The following is a 25569-nucleotide window of genomic DNA, read 5'->3' on the forward strand; positions in this document are numbered from 1 at the left end:
GGGTTAAACTGATGGATTGCTCTGGGACATAGCTTGGAGGCCTAGAAGGGCCTGTTCTCTGTTCTATCTCAATAAATAAATAAAATCCATTTCTTGCTGACTCTAACTAAGCAGCATAATCAAAGGCACCTACCACTCAGAAAATTCTCCCTCCTCCCCCCTCCAGAATATACAAAAGCTTGAAGAAGCACACCAGCAGGCTCAAGAACAGCTTCTACCTCGCTGTTATAACACTCTCGAATGGACCTCTTATACATTCAGAATGAAATTGTGTCCGCACAATTTATATCATCACAGCCCTGCACCTTACTGTCCACCTGCTCTGCACTTTCTCCGTAACTGTAACACTAAATGCAACATGATGTTGTACCTTTTCCCTCGCACTATCTTGATGTAGCTATGATTTGAAATGATCTGTATGAATGGCATGCTAACCTAAGTGTTTCAGGCAGACAGACAGACATACTTTATTGATCCCGAGGGAAATAATATCTCAGTACACACACCAATAATAAAATTGTTCTAATTCCCATTCAAACATCCCTACGGATGTTCAGAGGTTGATAGATTCTTGGTTGTTTAGGGCATGAAGGAATAAGGGGAGAAGACAGGAGATTGGGGCCAAGAGAAAAAAAAGTGGATCAGCCATGATGAAATGTCGGAGCAGATTGATGGGTCAAATGGCCTAATTCTGCTCCTATATCTTACAGTCTTATGGTCAGATTTCACTCCGGCTTTTTATTCCCAAGCAGAATCATTGAATGTCAATAATATAATAATGATGCAGTCATCAGAATTATTTGCCAGGTTTCAGTGTTTTACCGGGTTCAGTGGGATCTTCGCTGCAGCCACAAAATGGAAATGAACCACAACAAGGCTGAAGCCAGGGCTTCCAGAGAGTATTACTCCAAGAGAGCTGAAGAGGCACTGGAGACAAGGTCTTCTGATGTTGTTCCACACCCAATCGGATTTGGTCCTGGATGTTATGGAAAAGAGGCTCCACGGCAGGCGACAATGGGTTTGCCTCCGAGGGGTCTTTTAAGAGGTCAAAGAGCAAAGGTGGGTCATGGTAGGTGACAGACTCATCGTGGCAGTCCCCTGCTTCAGTTTTGTAGCAGTTTTTATCTTCAAATCTGGGTGTAAACAAGTGAGCCTTCCACACAGAGTCAGCTGAAAGGGAGGGAAAAAAAATGGTGAAGGAAGGAAATAAATTCTTGAAAATGCAACAAGGTTACATCACGCAGCTGACAAAAGGATTTTAATTTCCATGCATGACCGAAGCTTTTCATGGGTTAAGGGTGAAAGGTGAAATGTTTAAGGGGAACATGAGGGGGAGCTTCTTCACTCAGAGGGCGGCGAGAGCACAGAACGAGCTGCTAGCAGAAATGGTGGATGTGGGTTGAATTAGAGAAATTTGGATAGCTACATGGATGGGAGTGATGTGGAGGGCTGTGGTCCTGGTGCAGGTCAGACTCTGATACAGTTTAACACCAACAGTGCCGCAGAAATTGCCAGTCAGCATTGAACTCAACGTAGGACTGCCCTAGGGACCCCACCTCTGGATTTTTTCTTGGAATCTGTCCCTGAACCCTTTGCGTACAAATGGGTATAGCCACAAGGCAGCGGAGATTTGAGATCAGAGTTTTCCTTTTCATAGATGAGTTGCCAACCGCAGCTGATGAGCCCCTTCTGCCTGAAGCAACTGGTTTTAAGGCGCCAGTAACCCATCTTTGCTCCTTCTCCTGTCAGTGGCAAGGTTCCACCTGGCTTAGTGGCTAAACTACATGTGAAGGCCAAGGACTTGGTTGTGAGAGCCTATTTGAGACACACGCCATTGGGAGCACTTAATAAGTAGTGGGAACTGATCCCCACTACCACCTGGCAAAAGCAACCTGAAGGAATCCTGTCTTAACTATGCCTCCATTAATTAAGCTTAAAACTGGACCTTCAAGAAAGAAAACATCATCGAGCTGGTGATGTGAGTCTGTGAGTCTCCTTTGATTTTACCACATCAGATTGGATTCATTTATTTATTACAATGTACATCGAAACATACAGTGAAATGTGCCATTTGTGTTAACATCCAACACAACCTGAGGAAGTGTGGGGATGTGGACAGCCTGTAAGTGTCACTATACATTCTGGCACTAACATAGCAATACAAGCAGCAGCAACAAAAACAACAACAGCAAAATGAGACAACAATGGCACCACAATCCCCTTTCTCACCCTCCTCTGCCCATTAACATACATAGACAGACCTTCTACCTCAGGACAAGCTGCTCCTGGGCCTCCAGTACTTGGCCCTGACTCTCAGACTCACGTTGGGCCTCCAATCCTTAGCACAGAACTTTCAGATATCAGATCTTCAACCTCCAATATGTGGCCCAGACTCTCAGAGATCAGGCCTCCAACCTCCAGTCCCTGGTCTGGACTCATAAACTCACAGACACTGGGCCTCTAATCTCCAATTCCTCATCTAGACTCAGAGATTGGCAGGCAGTGGGCCTCCAATCTCCAATCCATGGCCTGGACTCACAGACACTAGGCCTCCAATCTCCAATCCCTGGCCTGGACTCACAGACACTAGGCCTCCAATCTCCAATCCCTGGCCTGGACTCATAGACTCTGGGTCTCCAATCTCCAATCCCTGGCCTGGACTCATAGACACTGGGCCTCCAATCTCCAATCCCTGGCCTGGAGACAGACACTAGGCCTCCAATCTCCAATCCCTGGCCTGGACTCATAGACTCTGGGCCTCCAATCTCCAATCCCTGGCCTGGACTCATAGACTCTGGGCCTCCAATCTCCAATCCCTGGCCTGGACTCATAGACTCTGGGCCTCCAATCTCCAATCCGTGGCCTGGACTCACAGACACTGGGCCTCCGATCTCTAATCCCTCATCCGGACTCAAGAGACTTGCAGGCAGCGGGAGCCTCCGACCTCCAGAGAAGCTGGCCTTGGAGCTTCAACGTTCAGTCCTCTACCTCTGGAAGGCCGAACTGCTCAGTCAGCCAGATGTGGCCTCGGTGAAGTCACACATACCTGTAGATATACTGAGATTCACACCTACAGAGTATGAAGACATGTCAGGAGGTGAACACTTACTGTCTTTTGGATGCCATCGCACTGCATGCAAAGCACTTCCGCAGTAATGAAACAGAAACTCATGCTCTGACTTCTGCACCTCGCCCCTCAGTAGCCCCATCAGGTTATGTCCATCAATTACCCTAGGAAGGTGCAAGGGCAGAATTTATATTTATATTTCAAACTCACTGAGAAGAGAACAATATTCACTATGCGTTTAAGTACACATTCAGTGGCCAGAGTTGTAAATATCTAATCAGCCATTATGTCGCAGCAAGATAATGCATAAAAGCCTGCAGACATGATCAAAAGATTTAGTTGTAGTTTGCAGCAAACAGCAGAAAGGTGAAGAAATGTGATCTAAGTGATTGACGATGGAATGATTGTTGGTGCCATTCAGGGTGGTTTGTGTTTCTCGGAAACAGCTGAGCTCCTGTGATTTTCACACACAGCTGTCTCTAAAGTTTGCAGAGTATGGTGAATAAAAAACAGCCAGGGAGCAGCAATTCCGTGGCCGAAAACACCTTGTTAATGGGAGAGGTCAGAGGAGAATGGCCAGACTGGTTCAAGCTGACAGGAAGGTGACAGTAACTCAAATAACCAAATGTTATAACAGTGGTGTGCAGAAGAACATCCAAACTTGAAGTGGATGGGCTACAGCAGCAGAAGACCATGAACATACACTCAGTGGCTATGTTATTAGGGACTGGAGGTGCCTAATAAACTGACGACTGAGCATTTAACATTGTCTAAGCAGGAAATGTAAGCTTAGCTCCATTAGCTTACACAGTAATTTGAATCAGGCATCATTCTGGTAAATCCACAAGTAACTCCTCCACAATTACAATTTTGTTCATGAACAGTAGTCTCCAGCACTCCTTGCCATATTCCAGCTTAGGCCCCACTAAAGTCTCGTACATTTATAGCTATGGCTAGACTCAACCCCATACAGTATGAAAACATGGCCGAGTGGTTAAAGCATTGGACTTGAAATCCAACGGGGATCCCCCACACAGCTTCGAGCCCTGCTCACGGCTCTCACAGTGCAGGGACTGGCTATTTTGGGAGCGAAGCACCGAGTGACTGAGGTGATGTCGACAAGAGACCAACTGAGGTTACAAATACTAGATCGAAAGGGTATTTGGACAATTACTTGAAGAGGAAAGGTTTCAAGGGATGAAGGCCAAGTGCAGGTAAATGGACTTGCTCAGTCGGTCAGTTTGGTCAGCACAGAGAGGTTGAGCTGAAGGGATTGTTTCTCACTGAGATAGTTCTATCACTCTGACTCCAAGTAAAGATAAGCAACTTCCATGAGAATTAGGAATTCTCTTCAGCAAATGGTATTAGAGGTTGAACCAAGTATCAATTTTAAAGCTGTTTGTTTTCAAGCAACCAGAGTTACCAAAAACTAGGTTAAGGATAATTTCATTGCACCGCAGAATGGGGTTGAGAGACAAAGTTCATGTTCCTACGTTCCAGCAGATCGGGGTTCCCAACTTTTTTTTTATGCTATGGACCTGTACCATTAAACAAGAGCTTGTGGACCCATGCAATAGATCTAAATCTCCGCCAGTCTCAAGAAAAAGTACAATGACAAAATTCTTACAAGTAAAGTTCTCATTCTGTATGTTCATGCAGGGAACTTAGCACAGGAAAATTGACCTGTGATGCAAAGAGATGAGAGTGGGAAGAGCGTTTGTCAACTGTTTGCTGGAGGAACTTAGTTCAAGGTGTGTTTGAGGAAAGGAATTGTTCACATTCCAGATCGAAACTCAGGATCTGGACTATGAGTGGAGAGACAAGATGGGAAGGGTCCAAGGTTGACTGAGGAGGGGTGAAAGATGACAGGCAGGTAGTGCCAGGGAGGGGAGGGGTGTAGGGAGTAAGTGGCAGGGATTTGAGTGAAATACAGAGATAAAGGGAGACAGATATAAAGAGAAATAGAGGGAGATAGAGATAAAGAGAGGCTGGGGAGGGAAGGGGATAGGAAGATCAGGCAGATGCAGCAAGGTGAGGTCAGAGGAGATTGAAGGTAGGAGACTGATGCTGGAGGGAGGTAATTGGGAACACAAAGGCAAAAAATGCTTGGAAGTTTGTCCAGATGGGAATACTTTACACTGAAGGAGATTTATATTTTGAATTGTTCACCTATCCTGTGGCAAGGATGCCCCAGCCAGGTCGATAACAGTTGGGTAAATGTCCATGAGGCTGGTGGGCTCATCAATTTTCCTACCAGAAGGCAACTGGCCCGGCCATCTGAATATTCCAGGGACACGAATCCCACCTTCCCATCCAGCAAGTCCCTTTTTACCTGAAAAACAGAAAGGCATCTGTGGTTATTTCATTTGGAATTAATATTTAGGAAAAGAAACCATTTCCTTTCAGCTACTTTCTTACCATTCTTTCCCACCTTCCATGTCACGTGACATTTGGCCTGAACATGCTACCATATGCATGCAATTCATCGTCTTAAGAACATACAGCATAGAAACCGGCCCTTCGGCCCAATTGTTCCATGCTGATCAAGATTCTCATCTAAGCCAGTCCCATTTGCTTACATTTGGCCCATATCCTTCTGTTGGAATTGATTACCGTAGATTCCGGACTACAGAGCGCACCTGATTAAAAGCCGCACGCTCTAATTTTAGAAAGAAAATCAATTTTGTACTTGTACAGGCCGCACCGGATTTTAAGCCGCAGGTGTCCCACGTTGTAATATGAGATATTTACACAGAAAGATATTACACGTGAGGATTTCTTAACTTTTAATTAAATCCGTATGGTAACATAAACAAATACATATTGCAAATGCTTTTTTTCGAACAGTGCCTGTAACACAGCTACTTTTAAATATACATACGTATCGGTAACACACAAATTACGTTGCGTATACTTTTTTACTGAACAGTGCACGAACAACATTCCAATATCTCCTAACGACTGGTAAAAAAAATATATACTGCAGCCTACCAGGAAAAGTTATTGATCGCCTTCTTCATCTTCCTCCTGCGCACTAAAACCATCAAAGTCCTTCAGTGTCCGAATTGAACAACCTCAGGATCTCGTCACTCACTTCAATCTCTTTGTTGTCGCTCTCACTTGAGCGCACGCGGTCCTCTTCATCACGCAGCACTCCAGCCTTTCGAAACCCGTTGGTGATGGTGGATGTTGTGACACGGCTCCACACATTTAGGATCCACTGGCAGACTTGAGTTAAAGATGCTCTTCGCATGCGTCCTGTTTTGATAAAGGATTTCTCGCCACTCGTCATCCAAGCCTCCCACTCAACGCGCAGCGCCACTTTAAATGCCCGGTTCACGCTGATGTCCAGTGGCTGCAAATACCTCGTGGTGCCCCCAGGAATCACAGCTGGAATTGAGTTTGTACTCTTGATGGCAGCTTTCACTGAACTTTCATTGTCAGCCGCTTAAAAATCACCATCAGTGGAAGCTTTAGTCCGGATGCTGTGCAGCTCAGAACACAAGTAAAATGCGTTCTCTCATGGCCACTTGTTTTCAGTGTGATGGACGAGTCACCTTTTTTATTAACAGTCCGAGTGAGAGGCAGGTCAAACATCAAAGGCACTTCATCCATATTTATGATATCATCTAGCCCGATGGAATTCTCCGCTATCTTTGTTTGAGTGAATGTGCGGAAGTTAGCAAGTTGTTCCTCGTGGTCGGGAGGGAGCTGCTGACACAGAGTCGTGTGTACCCTGACGGACAGGCCTTTTCGTCTCATAAATCTAAAACACCACGATGGCCCACTTCTAAAATCTTCGATTTTCATTTTGGTGGCGATTGCTTTAGCCTTCAGTCTGATCTGCACGGTGGAAACACCGTGGCCGCCTGCTCTCTGTGTGTTAACCCAGTCTTCAAGAAAGTTTTCAAGTTCGGGCCATCTGCTATGATTACCTCTGAAAGCTTTTGTCGTCTTTCTGCATTGACTCAGTTCTTCACGCTGGCGTCTCCACCGTCTCAACATCGATTCATTTATGCCAAGATTATGTGCAGCAGCTCGATTTCCTTCTTCAACCGCCAGATTGATCGCCTTTAACTTAAAAGCTGCATCATATGCTTTTCTTCGAGTGTTTTCCATGTTGATGAGGGTGAGTACAAATGACTGATTTACAATAATTTAATTGTGAAAGTGCGCTTGATTTATCGTACAATTTCATTGGACCTCTGTGAACTACTCATCAATTTTATTGGTCTACTGTTACGAGGCAAAATGTTTTTGGCAGCATGAAAAAAAAACATGCATTAGCTGCACCGTAGTATAGGCCGCAGTGTTCAAAGCGTGGGAGAAAAGTAGCGGCTTATAGTCCGGAATTTACGGTATTTGTCATGCTTTTGATAAAATATTAGTACAAGACAAAAATTGCAGTTTACTGTCATTTTTAAACTTGTGTATTTTCATAAAGTGCCGTTTACCGACAGAAAAGTGGTTGTCACATTTTTCATTTTTTATTCTTTTAAGTATTAGCACATAACACACGTGCTATGTGTGTTTTAATTGGTTTCTTCTTATCTCAAGAATGTGGTGTTTTCTGTAATATTTTAACTGCCAGCTTTTGCAAAAGTGCCATTTTAGCTGTTCTTTGTTCTTTTGTTTCTCAACTTCTCACTTAGTTCCAAATGCTCTGTACCTGTTCCTTTCTTTAGATTTTAAAATAAACGACCATGAAGCCAAATTTCCACTCATTCTTGAACTTCTAAAAGAACCCACAGATCAGAAAATCACTGCAATCCCACACTTCTAAACCAGGAATTCCCAAGTTTTTTTTTATGCCATGGACCCCTACCATTAACCAAGGGCTCCATGTACCCCAGGTTGGGAACCCTTGTTTTAAACCTTTCCAAGATGAAGTTTAGGGGAACATGCACCAAACATGGGCAAATATACCTGCCCAAATGTCTTTTAAATGTTGTTAAGGTACCATCCTCAATCAGTTCATATATTGACCAACTGCCCCTCAGATTCCTTTCAAAACTTCTTTTACTTTAACCTTATGTCATGCAATTCTTAATTTCCTAATCCTGGATGCAAAAATGTCAATTCACTCGAGAAAGTTTGTGGATGCTGGATATCCAAAGCAACACACACAAAACAGCAGTATAGTGATTAGTTCGACAATTTACAGTACAGGCAACCTGGGTTCAATTCTCGCCGCTGCCTGTAAGGAGTTTGTACGTTCTCCCTGTGATCACGTGGGCTTCCTCGGAAAGTTCCGGTTTCCTCCCACAATCCAAAGACGAGATATATATCGTTTCTAGCCTAATATATAAACAAATAAACACACAAATAAATAGATAGATAGATAGATAGATAAATAAATAAATAGAATGCTGGAGGAACTCAGCAGGTCAGGCAGCATCAATGGAAATGAGTAAATAGTCAATGTTCCGGGCTGAGACCCTTCTTAAGGACTGATGCACTCTACCTACACTCCTTAAGAATGTTTGCACCTCTATAAGATCACCCCTTAGTCCACTACTCTCCAATGAACAAAGTCCTAGCCTGCCTGACTTCTCCCCGTAACTCTGGCCCACAATACTAGCAACATTCTTGCAAGTGTTCTTTTGGACTCTTGCCATCTCAATGATATCTCTCTGTAAGCAGACCTGCACACAATACTCCAGGTGCAGCCTCAATCAGGTCCTCTGTTCCACAGGGAGCTACAAATTATCTGCAATGCCTGGGTCATCATATCACCACTGTGAATAGCTACATCAAAGTTAAACTGAGATTGACGATAGTTCCCAGAACGTCTGACCTCCCACCCTTTTGAACTCACCATCGACTCCAAGGACAGGGTACAAATACACTGTGAGGGAACATCATCCAGGACGTGGTCCATTGCCCATACTCTGTAGGATGTGTTTCAATGCTGTGTGCCTCAATCAAACTGAATTTCTAAACTTTCAAACCAAAGAGCTGGATATCGACTGTAGGAGAAAGCAGCCGGGGTCCACAAGCCCAGTTCCCACCAGGTGATCGGAGGTGAAGAGGGTCATGAGTTTCAAACAGAATTTCAAAACTTACAGAACCAAAGAGTACGAGAGGAAGAAGTGGGAGGTCCATGAGACGGTCCTCGTTAGGAGATCAAAGGTGGGAAGGGTCAGTAGTTTTAAATATGTTGGTGTTATCATTATAGAGGATATGTCCTAGGACCAGCACACAGTGCCTTCATAGAAAAAGCACAATGGTGACTATACTGTAGTTTGTGTAGATTCAGCATGTCAACAAGAACTGTAAAAAACTTCTATCATTGCACCATGGAGAGTGTCCCAACTGGACGCATCATGGCCTGTTATGGAAACAATAATACCCAGGAACAGAAAGGACTACAGAACATGATGGATTTAGCCCAGTCTATCGCAGGCAAAGCCCCCTGCACCATTGAGTACCTTTACATGAGGTGTTGCCGCAAGAAAGCAGCATTCATCATCGAGGACCCCAGCATCCAGGCCAAGCTCTCTTCTCGTTATTATCAGGCAGGAGGTACAGAAATCAGAGTCAATGTCATGAAATTAATTTCTTTGTGGCAGCAGTTCAGTACAAACATAAAAATCACAAAAATAATTAAGAGTGTAAAGAGGACTAGTGTAGTAGTGTTCATGGGGTCAAATACCATCCTTATAGTCCCTTCTCCCACTGCTACCTTTCAATACAGAAGTTTGAAAGGTTGGACCACCAGACTCAGGAACAGCTTTGCCCCCTACTTCAATCAGACTTTTGAGCTCATCACCTCTTCCACATCCCCTTCCTGGTGATGCTACCACATTCTCAGATTCGTTGTTCTTCCTCGTCCATTATTGTCACATTATCAATACTTGCTGCACCACTGCATCGTGGGCCGAAGGGCCAGTACTGTCCGGTACCATTCCACGTTCAGATTACACTCCAACCTTTGCATTATTCTGCTGTTCCTGTGATTGCCTCTGTGTTTATTGTTGTATTGAAACTCAGTGGCCACTTTAAAAGGTACACTTGTACACCAGTGCGTTAATGCAAATATCTAGTCTGCCAATCATGTGTCAACAACTTAGTACATAAAAACAGGCAGGCATGGTCATTAGATTCAGTTGTTAAACATCACAAAGGGGAAGAAATGTGATCTAAGTGACTTTGACCATGGAATGATTGTTGGTGCCAGAATGGATGGTTTGAGTATCTCAGCATCCGCTGATCTCCTGCGAATTTCACACACGATAGTCTCTGGAGTTGACAGAAAATGGTGCACAAACACAGAACATCCAGACAGCAGCAGTTCTGTGGATGAACCTGCCTTGTTAATGAGAGAGGTCAGAGGAGAAGGGCCAGGCAGTAATTGGCTGACGGGATGGTAACATTAACTCAAATATCCAGAGAATCTCTGAATACTCAACACATTGAACCTTGATGTTGAAGTCCACAAACATACTCAGTGGCCACTGAGTGTATAACTACCATGTATACCATTTACTCTGAACTTCATACGACGCAGGCATTAACAACATATTACAATAAACTAATCTAAACACGATACAGTCTGCAGATGCTGGAAATCCAGAGTATCACACACACAAGATGCTGGAGGAACTCTGCAGATCAAGTCAAGTCACTTTCTACTGTCATTTCGACCATAGCTGCTGGTACAATACACAGTAAAAATGAGACAACGTTTTTTAGGACCATGGTGCTACGTGAAACAGGACAAAAGCTACACTGAACTACGTAAAAACAACACAGACAAAAAAACTACACTAGACTAAAGACCTACCCAGGACTGCAATAAAGTGCTCAAAACAGTGCAGGCATTACCATAAATAATAAACAAGACAATAGGCACAGTAGAGTGCAGTAAGTTGGTGTCAGTCCAGGCTCTGGGTATTGAGGAGTCTGATGGCTTGGGGAAAGAAACTGTTACATAGTCTGGTTGTGAGAGCCCGAATGCTTTGGTGCCTTTTCCCAGAGGGCAGGAGGAAGAAGAATTTGTATGAGGGGTCCGTGGGGTCCTTCATAATGCGGCTTGCTTTGCGGATGCAGCGTGTAGAGTAAATGTCTGTAATGGTGGGAAGAGAGACCCCAATGATCTTCTCAGCTGACCTCACTATCCGCTGCAGGGTCTTTGATCCGAGATGATGCAATTTCCAAACCAGGCAGTGATGCAGCTGCTCAGGATGCTCTCAATACAACCTCTGTAGAATGTGATGAGGATGGGGGTGGGAGATGGACTTTCGTCAGCCTTTGCAGAAAGTAGAGACGCTGCTGGGCTTTCTTTGCAATGGAGCTGGTGTTGAGGGACCAGGTGAGATTCTCTGCCAGGTGAACACCAAGAAATTTGGTGCTCTTAACGATCTCTACCGAGGAGCAGTTGATGTTCAGCGGGGAGTGGTCACTCCGTGCCCTCCTGAAGTCAACAACCATCTCTTTCATTTTGTTTACAGTCAGTGATAGGTTGTTGGCTCTGCACCAGTCAGTTAGCTGCTGCACCTCCTCTCTGTAAGCTGACTCGTTGTTCTTGCTGATGAGACCCACCATGGTCGTGTCATTGGCAAACTTGATGATGTGATTCGAGCTGTGTGTTGCAGCACAGTCGTGGGTCAGCAGAGTGAACAGCAGTGGACTGAGCACACAGCCCTGGGGGCCCCCCGTGCTCAGTATGATGGTGTTGGAGATGCTGCCTCTGATCTGGACTGACTGAGGTCTCCCAGTCAGGAAGTCTAGGATCCAGTTGCAGAGGGAGGTGTTTAGACCCAGTAGGCTCAGCTTTCCAATCAGTTTCTGAGGGATGATTGTGTTGAATGCTGAACTGAAGTCTATGAACAGCATCCGAACGTATGTGTCTTTTTTGTCCAGGTGGGTTAGGGGCAGGTGGAGGGTGATGGCAATGGTGGTGTCTGTTGAACGGTTGGGACGGTACGTGAACTGCAGGGGGTCCAGTGAGGGGGGGGGGGGGCAGCAGGGCCTTGATGTGCCTTATGATGAGCCTCTCAAAACACTTCATGATGATGGATGTGAGTGCAACGGGACGGTAGTCATTGAGGCAGGACACTGAAGACTTCTTCAGCACAGGGACGATGGTGGCTGCCTTGAAGCACATTGGAATGATGGCACTGCTCAAGGAGATGTTGAAGATGTCAGTGAGAATATTTGCTAGCTGGTCTGCACATCCTCCAAGCACTCTACCAGGAAGATTGTCTGCTCCAGCAGCCTTCCGTGGGTTGACCCTGCACAGGGTTCTTCTCACATCGGCCATGGTGAGACACAGCACCTGGTCATTTGTAGGAGGGGTGGAATTCCTCGCCACCATGTCATTTTCCACCTCAAAACAAGTGTAGAAGTTATTCAGCGCGTCTGGGAGGGAGGCATCACCTGCACAGTCAGGTGATGTTGTCCTGTAATTGGTGATATCCCGAATGCCCTTCCACATGCGCCACGTGTCGCCGCTGTCCTGGACGCGGCTGTGGATCTGCAGGGCATGTGCACACTTTGCCTCTCCAATGGCCCAGGACAGTTTGGCCCTTGCTGTTGTTATGGCTTCCTTGTCGTGAGCTCTGAAGGTGGAGTCACAGGTCCTCAGCACTGGACACCTCCATTGTCATCCATGACTTCTGGTTACAGCGTGTAATGATGGTCTTGGACACAGTGACGTTGTCGATTCACTTGCTGATGTAACTAGTCACTGATGCTGTGTACTCCTCTAAATTGGTGGGGTCACCATCGGTTTCAGCCTCCCTAAACATGTGCCAGTCAGTGTGCTCAAAGCAGTCTTGAAGAGCAGAGATGGCTCCTGCTGGCCAGGTTTTCACCTGCTCCTGAACTGGTCTGGAACACCTGACGAGCGGTCTGTATGCTGGGATTAGCATAACAGAGATGTGGTCTAACCAAAGTGGGGGCGGGGCTCTGCCCGGTATGCCTTAGGGATGTTTGTGTAAACTAGGTCCAACATGTTCTCCCCTCTCGTTGCAAGGTCCACATACTGATGGAATTTGGGATCACTGACCTGAGGTTCGCATCATTAAAATCTCTGGCGAGATTAAACATTCCATCAGGGTATGCATTCTGCAGTTCGCTAATAGCCCCGTACAGTTCACAGCATTAGCACTGAGGGGAATGTAGACACCGACTATAAGGACAGTGGTGAGTTCCCGTGGTAAATAAAATGGTCTGCATCACAAAATGGTCACAAACTCCGCTAGCGACGAGCAGTATCTGGAAACCAGCACAGAGTTCTTGCACCGTTCCGTTCTGATGTAAACACACAAGCCACCCCCGCGAGTCTTACCGGAAAGAGCTGCATCCCGGTCCACTCAAAACAAGGTGAGCCCGTCCCGCTGACTCAGGGACTCCATCAGTGAGCTACGCCTATGTGAAATCATACGCGCAGCAGACTCTGTACTCCCGCCGAGTACTTCATTGGAGTCGGATGTAGATCAGGCAGCATCTATGGAAGTGAATGAACAGCTGACATTTTGGGCCAAGATCCCAAGGGCGTATCTACGGAAAATAGCACCAATGGCAAGCATTGAATTGGCGCCCCTGTCTAAACATCTGACACCCAGCTTTTAGATAACTTTACCATAATATCAGCTCAAAAATACAAGTCAAGCTCGTTAATTTTTTAATTAACAAATTATGGCACTACATGAAAGTTATAACTGCATCTTCCTTGCTTTCACTGATGCAAATTGGTCTATGATGTGATCAAAGTCCGTTCTTTCAGTTTCTTCTCTTTCTCACTCAGCAAAGCAAGATCTGAATAGCAATACGAAGATTGGGGACGATGCTGTCATCTCCATACTGAACAATAAATTCAAGGAGCTCTTCAGTCTTGATATTTTCATGTTGACCCACCTTTATATCAACATTCTGCAATCCAAAATTTCTTCATATAGCTGCTGTCCATGAACATCAGAGCTGTACAATTCGCACAAATTTTCATACTTCTTTAGGTTGTTACTGTTGACGCCGTAACACAGTCCCTCGACATCCAGAAGGAACCCAAACTTGGTGTCAGTGTCATGCAAAGGAGCGAACCTTTCATTCATTTCTCTGTGAGGATGGTTAAGTGTTCCCTTCATGACTCTTTCCATTTCCTCCTTAGCTGTTAACCCAGCATCTCTCTTGTTCTCATCAGCCTGTACACCCACCAAGTTGAGTGAGTGATTGTCACAATTCACAAACACTGCCAGGTTGTTTTTCTCACTTATTCTTTGATAAACACCACTTCTGTGTCCAGCCATCACAGCAGTGTTGCCATAGCACTTTGTCTGACAATCTTGTAGCTCCATTTAGTCCTTCTCTAGCTCTTTCAAGATGTCTTCAACCAAGACCTCAGCATTCTTCTGGCTTATCTGAATGGATAAAACCAAGGAAGGACTCTCTAACATGCACTGTTTTCCTCTCAAAATCAACTTCCACATACCTCACTACTCCTGACATCTGCTGAAGGTGTGCCTGATCAGGAGCTGAGTTGAACTCGTGCCCATAGTACTTGGCTTTACGAATGCTTCTCAATAAACTCTGGCGAATAGTGGATGACATCATGTGGATGAATTCGTTTTGGTGAAAGATAAGACGTGGATCCAGGATGACTTTCCAAATGAGTGAGGTGTTCTTTTATGACAGGGTCAAAGATGGCCAGTAGTTTCAGTAAGCCAAGGAAATTTCTCACATTGGAGTCATTGTCTAGCTGAAGTGACTCCCTGTGTCCTCGCAAAGCCAGATTCTGAGTTGCAAGGAATTTTATGCAGTGAAGGATTCTCATCAAGATATCACACCACTTCTGCTTTTCCTTCTCAATCTGTGACTGAAATACCACGTCAATAACTCTTCTGTTTCCAGCTAATTTTCTTTCCATTTCTTTCCACTGTGCGAAACATTCCCGATGATTCTTGGTATTTTCATGAACACTAATCCTTTCAGGTGCTTTCCACAGGTTGAATCTAGTTTCCTGCTCCAATGAGGATTGATGGTCTGACCAGGAATAGAGAAGACAACAGATACAAAATGCAGACTTTTTAGAAGGGGAATAGACCAGCCATGAGCAAGTCACTTCTTCATCATGACCATTTCCCAATTTCTTCTTGAATCAAGTTTTGTTCACTGAGCAGTTATTTGTTGGTAGGAAAGGCCCCTCACTGTTCTGGAAATTCTTCGAACCCTGCTTTATTATTTCTGTTCTCAACATGTCAGGCAGAATTCCTTTTCCAGTATCCTTGTCGAAATTCAGAAGTCCAATGTCATACTATTCACTTACTTCTGGTATGACAGTTCGAGGCTCTTTGACACCATCCAGTTCACTAGGTTCAGTGTCGTCAGGTTAAATCTCGTCAATAAACTCAACACCACCACCACCATCGTCTTCCCCTCCTGTCATGTCTACGCTCTCTGTGGCAGCCTCACTTTCAATCTCATCACACTCGAATTTATCTGCCTTGACTTCCTCCTCGGCTTGTGACACATTTGTACTTGATCCACCTTCGGATTCTAACAAACTTGTAGCAGGTGCAGGCGACTCCATGGAATGTATCGAACTACTTGTTCTGGGCTTTCCAAAGAAGGGCATGAAGAACTTGCTGAACTTCTTGGCATCCTCTGCCTGCAACTTTTGTCTCTTCCATCCTTCGGTTCCACTTTCCTTCTTCGTGAAGAAACGTTTCATGGTCTTCTTACACAATGCTCTGAAATAAGGCCATCCTAGTGCTTCTCACCCATGATAATCAAAGACAGATCATACATCTGAAGAAAATTCTTTTTCACTATCCGAGGATGGCTCGTCTGACTTTAATAGAAACTGCTCAGTGCTGCCCAGGGCACCTGCCACACCTGCCATACCTTAGATATACCACTGCAAGATCCTTCTTTAGGGCTGGAAAGGAAGGGAAAAGGTGCTTGAATAAAAAGGTGGAAGGCAGAAAAGGAAAGAGAATATCCAGAAGGTGACAGATGAAGCTAGATGAGTGGGAACAATAAAGAACTGGAGAAGAAGGCATCTGACAGGAGAGGAGAGTGGATCATAGGAAAAAGGAAAAGAGGAGGGAAATTTATTTACCGGAAGGAGAAACATTGGAGGCAACCCAGATAGAATACAAGGTGTTGCTCCTCCAACCTGAGGGTGGCCTCAGCTTGGGACAAGAGGAGTCATGGATCAACATGTAGGAACAAGAATCAGAGTTAAAATGTTTGGCTACTGGGAAGTTCCACTTTGGGCAGATGGAGAGGAGTTGCTCAACGAAGCAGTCCCCCAATTTGCAATGGGTCTCACCAATGTATCTTTGGTATCTCACCAGTGTATCTCACCAATGCTTCTTTGGAGCATAGAACGTTGAGGGGGGACTTGATAGAGGTATTTAAAATTATGAGGGGGATAGATAGAGTTGATGTGGATAGGCTTTTTACATTGAGAGTAGGGGAGATTAAAACAAGAGGACATGATTTGAGAGTTAGGGGGCAAAAATTTAGGGGTAACACGAGGGGGAACTTCTTTACTCAGAGAGTGGTAGCTGTGTGGAACAAGCTTCCAGTAGAAGTGGTAGAGGAAGGTTCAATTTTGTCATTTAAAGAAAATTGGATAGGTATATGGACAGGAAAGGAATGGAGGGTTATGGGCTGAGTGCAGGTAGGTGGGACTAGGTGTGAGTAAGCGTTCGGCATGGACTATAAGGTCCGAGATGACCTTTTTCCGTGCTGTAATTGTTATATGGTTATATGTAGAGGAGGCTGCCTCATGAGCACTTGACACAATAGACAACACCAGCAGGTGAAGTGCTGCCTCACCTAGAAGGACTGTTTGGGGCCTTGAATGGAGGTGAGGGAGAAGGTGAATGGGCAGGTGTAGCACTTCGGCTGTTTGCAGGGATAAGTGCCAGGATGGAGATAGTAGAGAGGGACAAGTGGACAAGGCAATCACAAAGGGAACAATCCTTGTGAAAGTGGAAGGGGTGGGGGTGAAGGTAAAGATATATTTGGTGGTATGTGTAGTGGTAGTCAATAGTGTTATTCCTAAGCCACTTAGTTAGCCACTCCCACATGGGGGGAGTTCACATACTGTACAAGCAGGGTTACCAATATAGTTCAGTTGAGTATCCTGCATGCAGGCATCCTGGTGTGCTCTGCACTATCCCTCAATAACAAACACAACAGTATTTGGAGATGGCAGAAGTTACAGAAGGATGATACATTGGATATGAAGGCTCAAAGGGTGGTAGGCAAGGACAAGAGGAACTCTATCCCTGTTAAGGTGGCAGAAAGATGGGGTGAGCATGAATGTTCAGGAAATAGAGGAGATGTGGGTGAGGGCAGCATCAACAGTGGAGGAAGGGAAGCCCTGTTCTTTAAAGAAGGAGCACATCTCTGATGTTCTGGAAAGAAAAGCTGCATCCTGGAAGCAGATGTAGCGGGGATGAAGGATCTGAGAAAAGGGAATAGCATTTTTTCCTGGAGACAGAGTGGGAAGAGGTAAGCTTATAAAAGTTTGCATGGATGAACTACAACAATTGTTCATCCCAGTTTGGCAAAGGAATAAGCCAGGGAAGGTAGTGCACCCGTGGCTGACAAGGGAAATTAGGGATAGTATCAAGTCCAAAGAAGAAACATATAAATTAGCAAAAAAAAGCTGCACACCTGAGGACTGGGAGAAATTCAGACCAGCTGAGGAGGACAAAGGGCTTAATTAGGAAAGGGAAAAAAGATTATGAGAGAAAGCTGGCAGGGAACATAAAAACTGACTGTAAAAGCTTTTATAGATATGTGAAAAGAAAAATATTGGTCAAGACAAATGTAGGTCCCTTACAGTCAGAAACAGGTGAATTGATCACAGGGAACAAAGACATGGCAGACCAAAGACATGGCAGACCAATTGAAAAACTACTTTGGTTCTGTCTTCACTAAGGAGGACATAAATAATCTTCCGGAAATAGTAAGGGACCGAGGGTCTAGTGAGATGGAGGAACTGAGGGAAATACATGTTAGTAGGAAAGTGGTGTTAGGTAAATTGAAGGGATTAAAGGCAGATAAATCCCCGGGGCCAGATGGTCTGCATCCCAGAGTGCTTAAGGAAGTAGCCCAAGAAATAGTGGATGCATTAGTGATAAGTTTTCAAAACTCCTTAGATTCTGGATTAGTTCCTGAGGATTGGAGGGTGGCTAATGTAACCCCACTTTTTAAAAAAGGAGGGAGAGAAAAACTGGGGAATTATAGACCAGTGAGTCTGACATCGGTGGTGGGGAAAATGCTAGAGTCGGTTATCAAAGATGTGATAACAGCACATTTGGTAAGGGGTGAAATCATCAGACAAGGTCAGCATGGATTTGTGAAAGGAAAATCATGTCTGACGAATCTTGTAGAATTTTTTGAAGATGTAACTAGTAGAGTAGACAGGAGAGAGCCAGTGGATGTGGTATATTTAGATTTTCAAAAGACTTTTGACAAGGTCCCACACAGGAGATTAGTGTGCAAACTTAAAGCACATGGTATTGGGCATATGGTATTGATGTGGATAGAGAATTGGTTGGCAGACAGGAAGCAAAGAGTGGGAGTAAATGGGACCTTTTCAGAATGGCAGGCAGTGACTAGTGGGGTACCTCAAGGCTCAGTGCTGGGACCCCAGTTGTTTACAATATATATTAATGATTTAGGCGAGGGAATTAAATGCAGCATCTCCAAGTTTGCAGATGACACGAAGCTGGGCGGCGGTGTTAGCTGTGAGGAGGATGCTAAGAGGGTGCAGGGTGACTTGGATAGGTTAGGTGAGTGGGCAAATTCATGGCAGATGCAATTTAATGTGGATAAATGTGAGGTTATCCACTTTGGTTGCAAGAACAGGAGAACATATTATTATCTGAACAGCAACACGAGAAAATCTGCAGATGCTGGAAATTCAAACAACACACACAAAATGCTGGTGGAACACAGCAGGCCAGGCAGCATCTATAGGGAGAAGCGCTGTCGACGTTTCAGGCTGAGACCCTTCGTCAGAATGAAGCTTTAAGGCCTGCTTAGTGGCGGTTAGAACTGTATAAGAAGGTAAAGATCGAATATGCAAGTAAGCTAGCCAATAATATAAAAAAGATACTAAAGGTTTCTTCAGATATATAAGGTGTAAAAGAGAGGCAAGACTGGATATCAGACCTCTGGAAAACCAGGCTGGATAGGTACTAATGGGGGAACAACGAAATGGCGGACAAACTGAGTAAGTATTTTTCAACAATCTTCACTGTGGAAAACACCTGCAGTATAGTGGAAGTTCCAGGTGTCAGGGGTCATGAATTGTTTGAAGATGCCATTACTAGAGAGAAGGTTCTTGAGAAACTGAATGGTCTGTAGGTGGCTACGTCACCTGGACCAGATAGCGTATGGCCCAGAGTTCTGAGAGAGGTAGCTGAAGAGATCGTGGAGGCCTTATAATGATCGTTCAAAAATCACTAGATTCTGGAATGGTTCTGGAAGACTGAAAAAGTGCAAATATTACCCCACTTTTCAGGTGGGGGGCGGGTAAGAGCGGCAGATGAAAGAAAACTGTAAGTCTGACCTCCGTGTTACAGGAATGGGAATAGAGGGAGCCGTTTTCTGGTTGGCTGCCAGTGACTAAGGGTGTTCAACAGGGGTCTGTGTTGGGACCAATTCCTTTTAAGTCATATGTCAAAGATTTGGATGATGGAATTGATGGATTTGTTGTAAATTTTGTAGCTGATATTAAGATAGGTGGAGGGGCAGGTAGTTTTGAGGAAATAGAGAGGCTACAGAAAGTCTTAGACAGATTAGGAGAATGGACAAGGAAATGTCAGATGGAATGCAGTGTCAAGAGGTGTATGGTCATGCACTTTGTAGAAGAAATGAAAGAGCTGACTATTTTTGAAGTGGGGAGAAAATACAAAAAACTGAGATGCAAAGGGACTTGAGAGTCCTTGTCCATAATTCCCTATAGGTTCATTTGCAGGTTGAGTCTGTGGTGAGGAAGGCAAATACAATGTTAGCATTCATGACAAGAAGACTAGAATATTAAAACAAGGATGTAATGTTGAGACTTTATAAAGAACTGGTGCGGCCTCCCTTGGAGTATTGTGAGAGGTTTGGGCCCATTATCTTACTGTTATCTTAGGATGTGTTGTAACTGGACAGGGTTCAAAGGAGATTCACGAAAATGATTTCAGGATTGAATGGCTTGTCATATGAAGAACATTTAATGGCTCTGGGCCTGTATTCACTAGAATTCAGAAGAACAAGGGGTGCCCTCATTGAAACCTATTGAATCATGAAAGGCTTTGGTAGAGTGGATGTGGCGAGGAAGTTTCCTATGGTGGGAGAGTCTACAATCGGAGGACACAGCCTCAGAATAGAGCGGCATTTTTAGAGCAGAGATGAGGATGAATTTCTTTAGCGAGAGTGATAAGTTTGTGGAATTCTTTGCCACAGGCAGCTGTGGAGGCCAAGTCCTTACATATATTTAAGGCAGAAGTTCTGGCCCAAAACATCAACTGTACTCTTTTCCATAGGTGCTGCCTGGTCTGCTGAGTTCCTCCAGCATTTTGTGTGTGTTGCTTGGAGTTCCAGCATCTGCAGATTTTCTCTTGTGTGTTGATAGATTCTTGATTGGTCAGGGCATGAAGGGATATGGGGAGAAGGCAGGAGATTGGGGCTGACAGGAAAATTGGATCAGCCCTGATGAAATGGTGGAGCAGACTTGATGGGTCATATAGTCTAATTATGTTCCTATATCTTATGGTCTTATGGTGTAGGAACTGGTCTTCCATGGTGAAAGTGAGTTGGTCAGGGCCAGGGAATTGAAAATTAGTGAGGAGATCAAGAGCTTGAAAAATATCACGTATGTTGGTGGGAAGGGACTGAACAAGGGGGATAGAATGGAATCGAGGTACAAGGACACAGCTTTAGTGGGACAAGAGCAGGCAGATACAATATGCCCGCCCGGACAGTCTGGTTTGTGGATCTTGGTTAGGAGGTAGAGGCAAGCAGTAAGGAGTAAGGGAACTAAGACTATTCTAAACAAACTTTCCAAAATGGAAAATGATTTGGTGGAATAATTACATGCAAGGTTTGAATTCAGAAACAATAATAGTCAACCAGGTCTAACATGTTTCATAAAGCAGTTACCTCTGTATATTCCATTCCAACCGCCATCAAGCTCTCCGTTCATTCCAACAGAGTCTCTGCCACCACCATGATCCGAGGCAAAATAGATGAGAGTTTTATTTGCAAGGCCAAAATTGTTGATGGAATTTACAATCTGACCTGGAATCAACATGAAAAGAAGATTAAGAGTGGAAGAGATTTGTGGACGATTCTGTGGTTAGAAGTTGGATTGCCGCGTCTTTCTGTGCTACAAAGTGCAAAGTACAAAGTGAAATTTGGGGATTGGGCACGTTGCTACGATTTTCACTCAGGGTCCTCCCATGTGATGGAGTCAGGCTTGTGATGGAATCTTGCTTTTGTAAGCTTCACTGGTTTTCACAGGTTGGTGCTGGGAGCCCGGCTCAGAATCAGAGTCAGGTTTATTATCACTGACATGTTGTGAAATTTGTAGTTTTGCAGCAGCAGGTCAGTGAAATATGTAAAATGAGAACATTGTCTCATTTTTTTAACTGCATTGCATTTGTGGTTTCTAAATGACAATAAACTGAAACTGAACTGAATATATTATAATTCATAATAAGAAATACAGTACTGTATATGTATGCGTATATATATTCCTATAAGTAGTTCCAGCCCCAACTGTGACTTCAAAGTCCAAATGAGGATGGAAGTACCCAACATGACTTTCTCTATCATTCACGCGATGCCACTCATCCTTGTACTCCTGCAACTTTCCCCTGGCCCAACTACCACCACAACTCCAGACTTGTGATGTAAGTGCACCTTAGTATTTGTTAATACATTTGTGGTAATATTATCTTACGTTGTGTGTGAGTTACATGTACTGCACTGTGCACCTTGGTCTGGAGGAACGTTGCTTTCTTTGACGATATGACTTGAACAAAAGCTTGGTTCATTATTTCCAACAAGGTTCCTGGAGGATGGGGTAACGTATGTTTCCAGTAATTTAGATGAGACTAATTTTAATTAAACAATGCGTAACCAAGAGAGTCCTAATTGAGTGGTTGCAGTCCTTGTTTGTGTATCTAAAGGGGCTGTTCATCAAGTTCTGGTGCAGATTAGCCCCACACTCCTGACATATGGTCACCCAGCACTGAGAGGTGTGGATTGCTCGGGGGGATCTACTGGTGGGCTTGCTCCTGGGTCTGGCCAAGAAGGTCACTCATGGGTCCAGACAATGGGCAGTTGAGGGCTCTGCCCAAGCAGACTCCCTCCTCTGGAGTTATGTTTGTGCCCAAGTGTCCTTAGAGTGGGAACATACGGTCACCATGGGTGAAGTTGGGGATTACTGAGAACAGTATTCCCTTCAGCGAACTGAGTATTTTGTAGATAGTAGTAACTTGATTTTAATTTGAACAGTCTTTGTTCAAATGTTGGTATTTTGTGTGTTTTGTGAATGAATAAACTTATGTAGTTCTGCAAAAAAAATGAGTCCTGGTGATGAGAAAATATCATTGTTTAGAGAAAGTCTGAAGATCATGAAATTAAATGCATGACTGTGTCTTCTCTAATTCACCATGGAGAGTCCCAAGCCCAGCTATGAAAAAAGGAGGGTTGGGCATGGGGCTAGCAACCCCATCTGGTAAAAGGAACAGTTCTACAAACACCAACAGAAGCTCCAAACACCTGGGAGAGAAAGGATATACCAAGAAGATGAGCTACACCTAGAAATAACATGAAAGACTGACCCAGGATAGAGAACACTGGCAAGCTACCGTCAACAGCTTATGCCCCAATAGGGGTGATGGGCTTAGGGGTGAATGGTCTTCTATAATCATTAGTATGAAGGTCCTGAGATGATCCATCTTGTGTGATTGAACCATTACTTTATCGCTCATCCCAAATATATTTTTAGTTGCTGGGCAGTTTCAGTTGGCAACCACATTACCTATGGAATCAAGTATTGGCCAGATCTGAAGAGGATTAATGAATCAAATTGGTTTTTCACAACCACCTTTCAATTCTATGGTTACAATGACTGATACCAGCCTTTTATTTCAGTTTTATTTATTAACTTGAACTTAGTTCCCAGTTACTCTGATGGATGTGGATTTTAGTCACCATATCAATAGTCAGAGCCTCTGAATATTGGTACAGGAACCTGTTAATTCTGCTACTGAAATTCCACAATTCAGATGTACAGGAGCGTATAAAGTTGCAATGAGTGGTGGACTCCATCTGGTATATCACAAAGATATCCAAAACTGTCTTCCCCTCCCCTCACCATAAGAAGAATCTATGAGCTGCTGCCTCAAAAAGGCAACATGCATCATCGAAAGTGCCCACGATCCAGGCCATGCTACCTTCTCGCAGTTATCATTGCGTAAGAGGTACAGAAACCTGAAGTCCTACACCAGCAAATACAGGAACAGCTACTTCCCTTTAAGCATTCAGTTCTGGAACCAATTGGCACAACCCTTATCAATACCTCAGTATAGTGAGACTATGACCACTAGGTATACAAAATTAAGGGGGTAAATGCAAACAAGCTCTTTTCACTGAGATTGGGTGAGACTACAACTGGAGGTCATGTGCAGTGGCTGGAAGGCAAAATGTCTAAGGGGGACATGAGGGGGAACCTCTTCATTCAGAGCTTGGTGAGAATGTGGAACGAGCTGTAACTGGAAGTGGTGTATGTGAGTTCGATTTCAACAACTAAGAGAAATTTGATACGTACATGGATGGGAAGGGTATGGAGGTGCAGATCAATGGGATTAGGCAAAATAATAGTTTGGCATGGACTAGTTAGGCTGAGGGGCTTGTTTCTGTGCTGCAGTGTTCTATGACTTTGATTACTTGCTCTACAAAGGACTTCGTTTTTGGTTGTAATTCTGTACTTTCATGTATAATTTTGCATACATTATGTTTATGTTATCTTTGTGAGCATTGTGTCTCTGATGCTCTGCCTGTGATGCTGGTGCAAGTAAGTTTTCCATTGTACTTGTGCATTCGACCATAAACTTGACTTCACTACCTGCTGAACCTCTTTCTCATTATTTTTGGGAGAGCTTACCCACATGCCAATCCATCTCCTCCACATTATCTCCGTAAGAACCGTGATTACTTTTCCCAATGAATGGCTCGGTGGTAAAGAAGGGAGAATGAACATGTAGTAGCGATAGGAGAAGTAGAAATGGTTTCTTCTGGTTTCTAAAATATGAAAAATTGACCGTGTTAGAATAGCTTGCGTCAATCTCAATACAGAAGGAATAGTTGGACTATCCTGGAATATAATGAGCCCACCCAATCAAACAATCCACTTCTGCCTCCTTCCTCAGATACACAACTACAGTACCTGTTTAGCATGTTCACCAGCTACAGAGATTATTTGCTGCCCCATTTGCAATTTCAATTTTTTCCCACCTGCATCCATGGTACTTATGACAACACGCGCATACGCACATCTGGAGAAACTCAGCAAATCAGGCAGCATCCACAGAGGAGAATGAACATGTTTTTGGCTGAGGCTCTTCATTGGGACTGGAAAGAAAGGGGGGAAGAGGCCAGAATAAGAGGGAGAGGGTAAAGGAGGAGAACAAGCTGGTAGGTGATAGTTGAGACCAGGTGAGGAGGAAGATGACTGAATGGGGGAGATGGGGTGGATGAATTAAAAAGCTGGAGGTGATGACTGGAAGAGGTAAAGGGCTGATGAAGAAGGGGAGGAGAGTGGGACCTAGGAATAAAGGGAATGAGCTGGGAACCAAAGGATGGTGATGGTCAGGTCAAGAAGAGAAGAGGTAAGAGGGGAACCAGAATGGGAAGGGGAAAAAATGAGAGAACGAGGGAAGAAGTAAGAAATTACCAGAAGTTAGAGAAATTGATGCTCATACCATCAAGTTGGAGGCTACCCAGACTGAATACAAGGTGCTGCTCCTCCAACCTGAGGATGGACTCATCTTGGCAGAAGAGGAACAAGAAGTCAAATTGAAATGGGTGCCACATGAAAATCCTGCCTTTTGCGACAGACAGAGCGAAGGTGATCAACAAAGCGGTTCCTCATTCTATATTGGGTCTCACCAATGACAAGGAGGCTGCTCAGGAGGACCAGATACATTAGATGAGCCCAATGTCACCTCACCTAGAAGAGGTCTTTGGGGCCCTGAGTGGTGGAGAAGGAAGAAGTGTAGCGACAGGTGTGACATTTGCTCCGCTTGCAGTACTAAGTGTCACAAGGAAGATCAGTGGGGAGAGATGACTAGAGGTAAAATGTGGTAGGATCTAGAGGTTCCGATTTCCTGTGCATAATTATTTCCTTTCCATTATTAATTTATTTCAAATCCATCCTCATTCAGATGGACTTAGGCACCCTAACTATATATACTGTACATACCTAAGACTTTTGCACTGTACTGTACTTGTCAACGTGGAGTGAAGAGCAAGTT

The 25569-nt window shown here is 44.3% G+C and overlaps 1 protein-coding gene across 1 annotated transcript in view; it reads right to left on the bottom strand.

The window, feature by feature from the left end:
- Positions 1-441: 441 nt before the first annotated feature.
- Positions 442-25569, bottom strand: part of LOC132391062 (arylsulfatase D-like) — a 111238-nt gene continuing 86110 nt past the window's right edge. Inside the window, exons 7-11 of the mRNA XM_059963754.1 lie at positions 24201-24337; positions 21188-21325; positions 5237-5399; positions 3110-3231; positions 442-1170 (exon numbers count right to left, since the gene is read on the bottom strand). Of these exons, the coding sequence (XP_059819737.1) occupies positions 797-1170; positions 3110-3231; positions 5237-5399; positions 21188-21325; positions 24201-24337 (934 nt within the window). The 3' untranslated portion in view covers positions 442-796. The remainder of the gene's footprint in view (positions 1171-3109; positions 3232-5236; positions 5400-21187; positions 21326-24200; positions 24338-25569) is intronic.

This window comes from Hypanus sabinus, chromosome 3 (genome assembly GCF_030144855.1).
Source record: "Hypanus sabinus isolate sHypSab1 chromosome 3, sHypSab1.hap1, whole genome shotgun sequence".
NCBI lineage: Eukaryota > Metazoa > Chordata > Chondrichthyes > Myliobatiformes > Dasyatidae > Hypanus > Hypanus sabinus.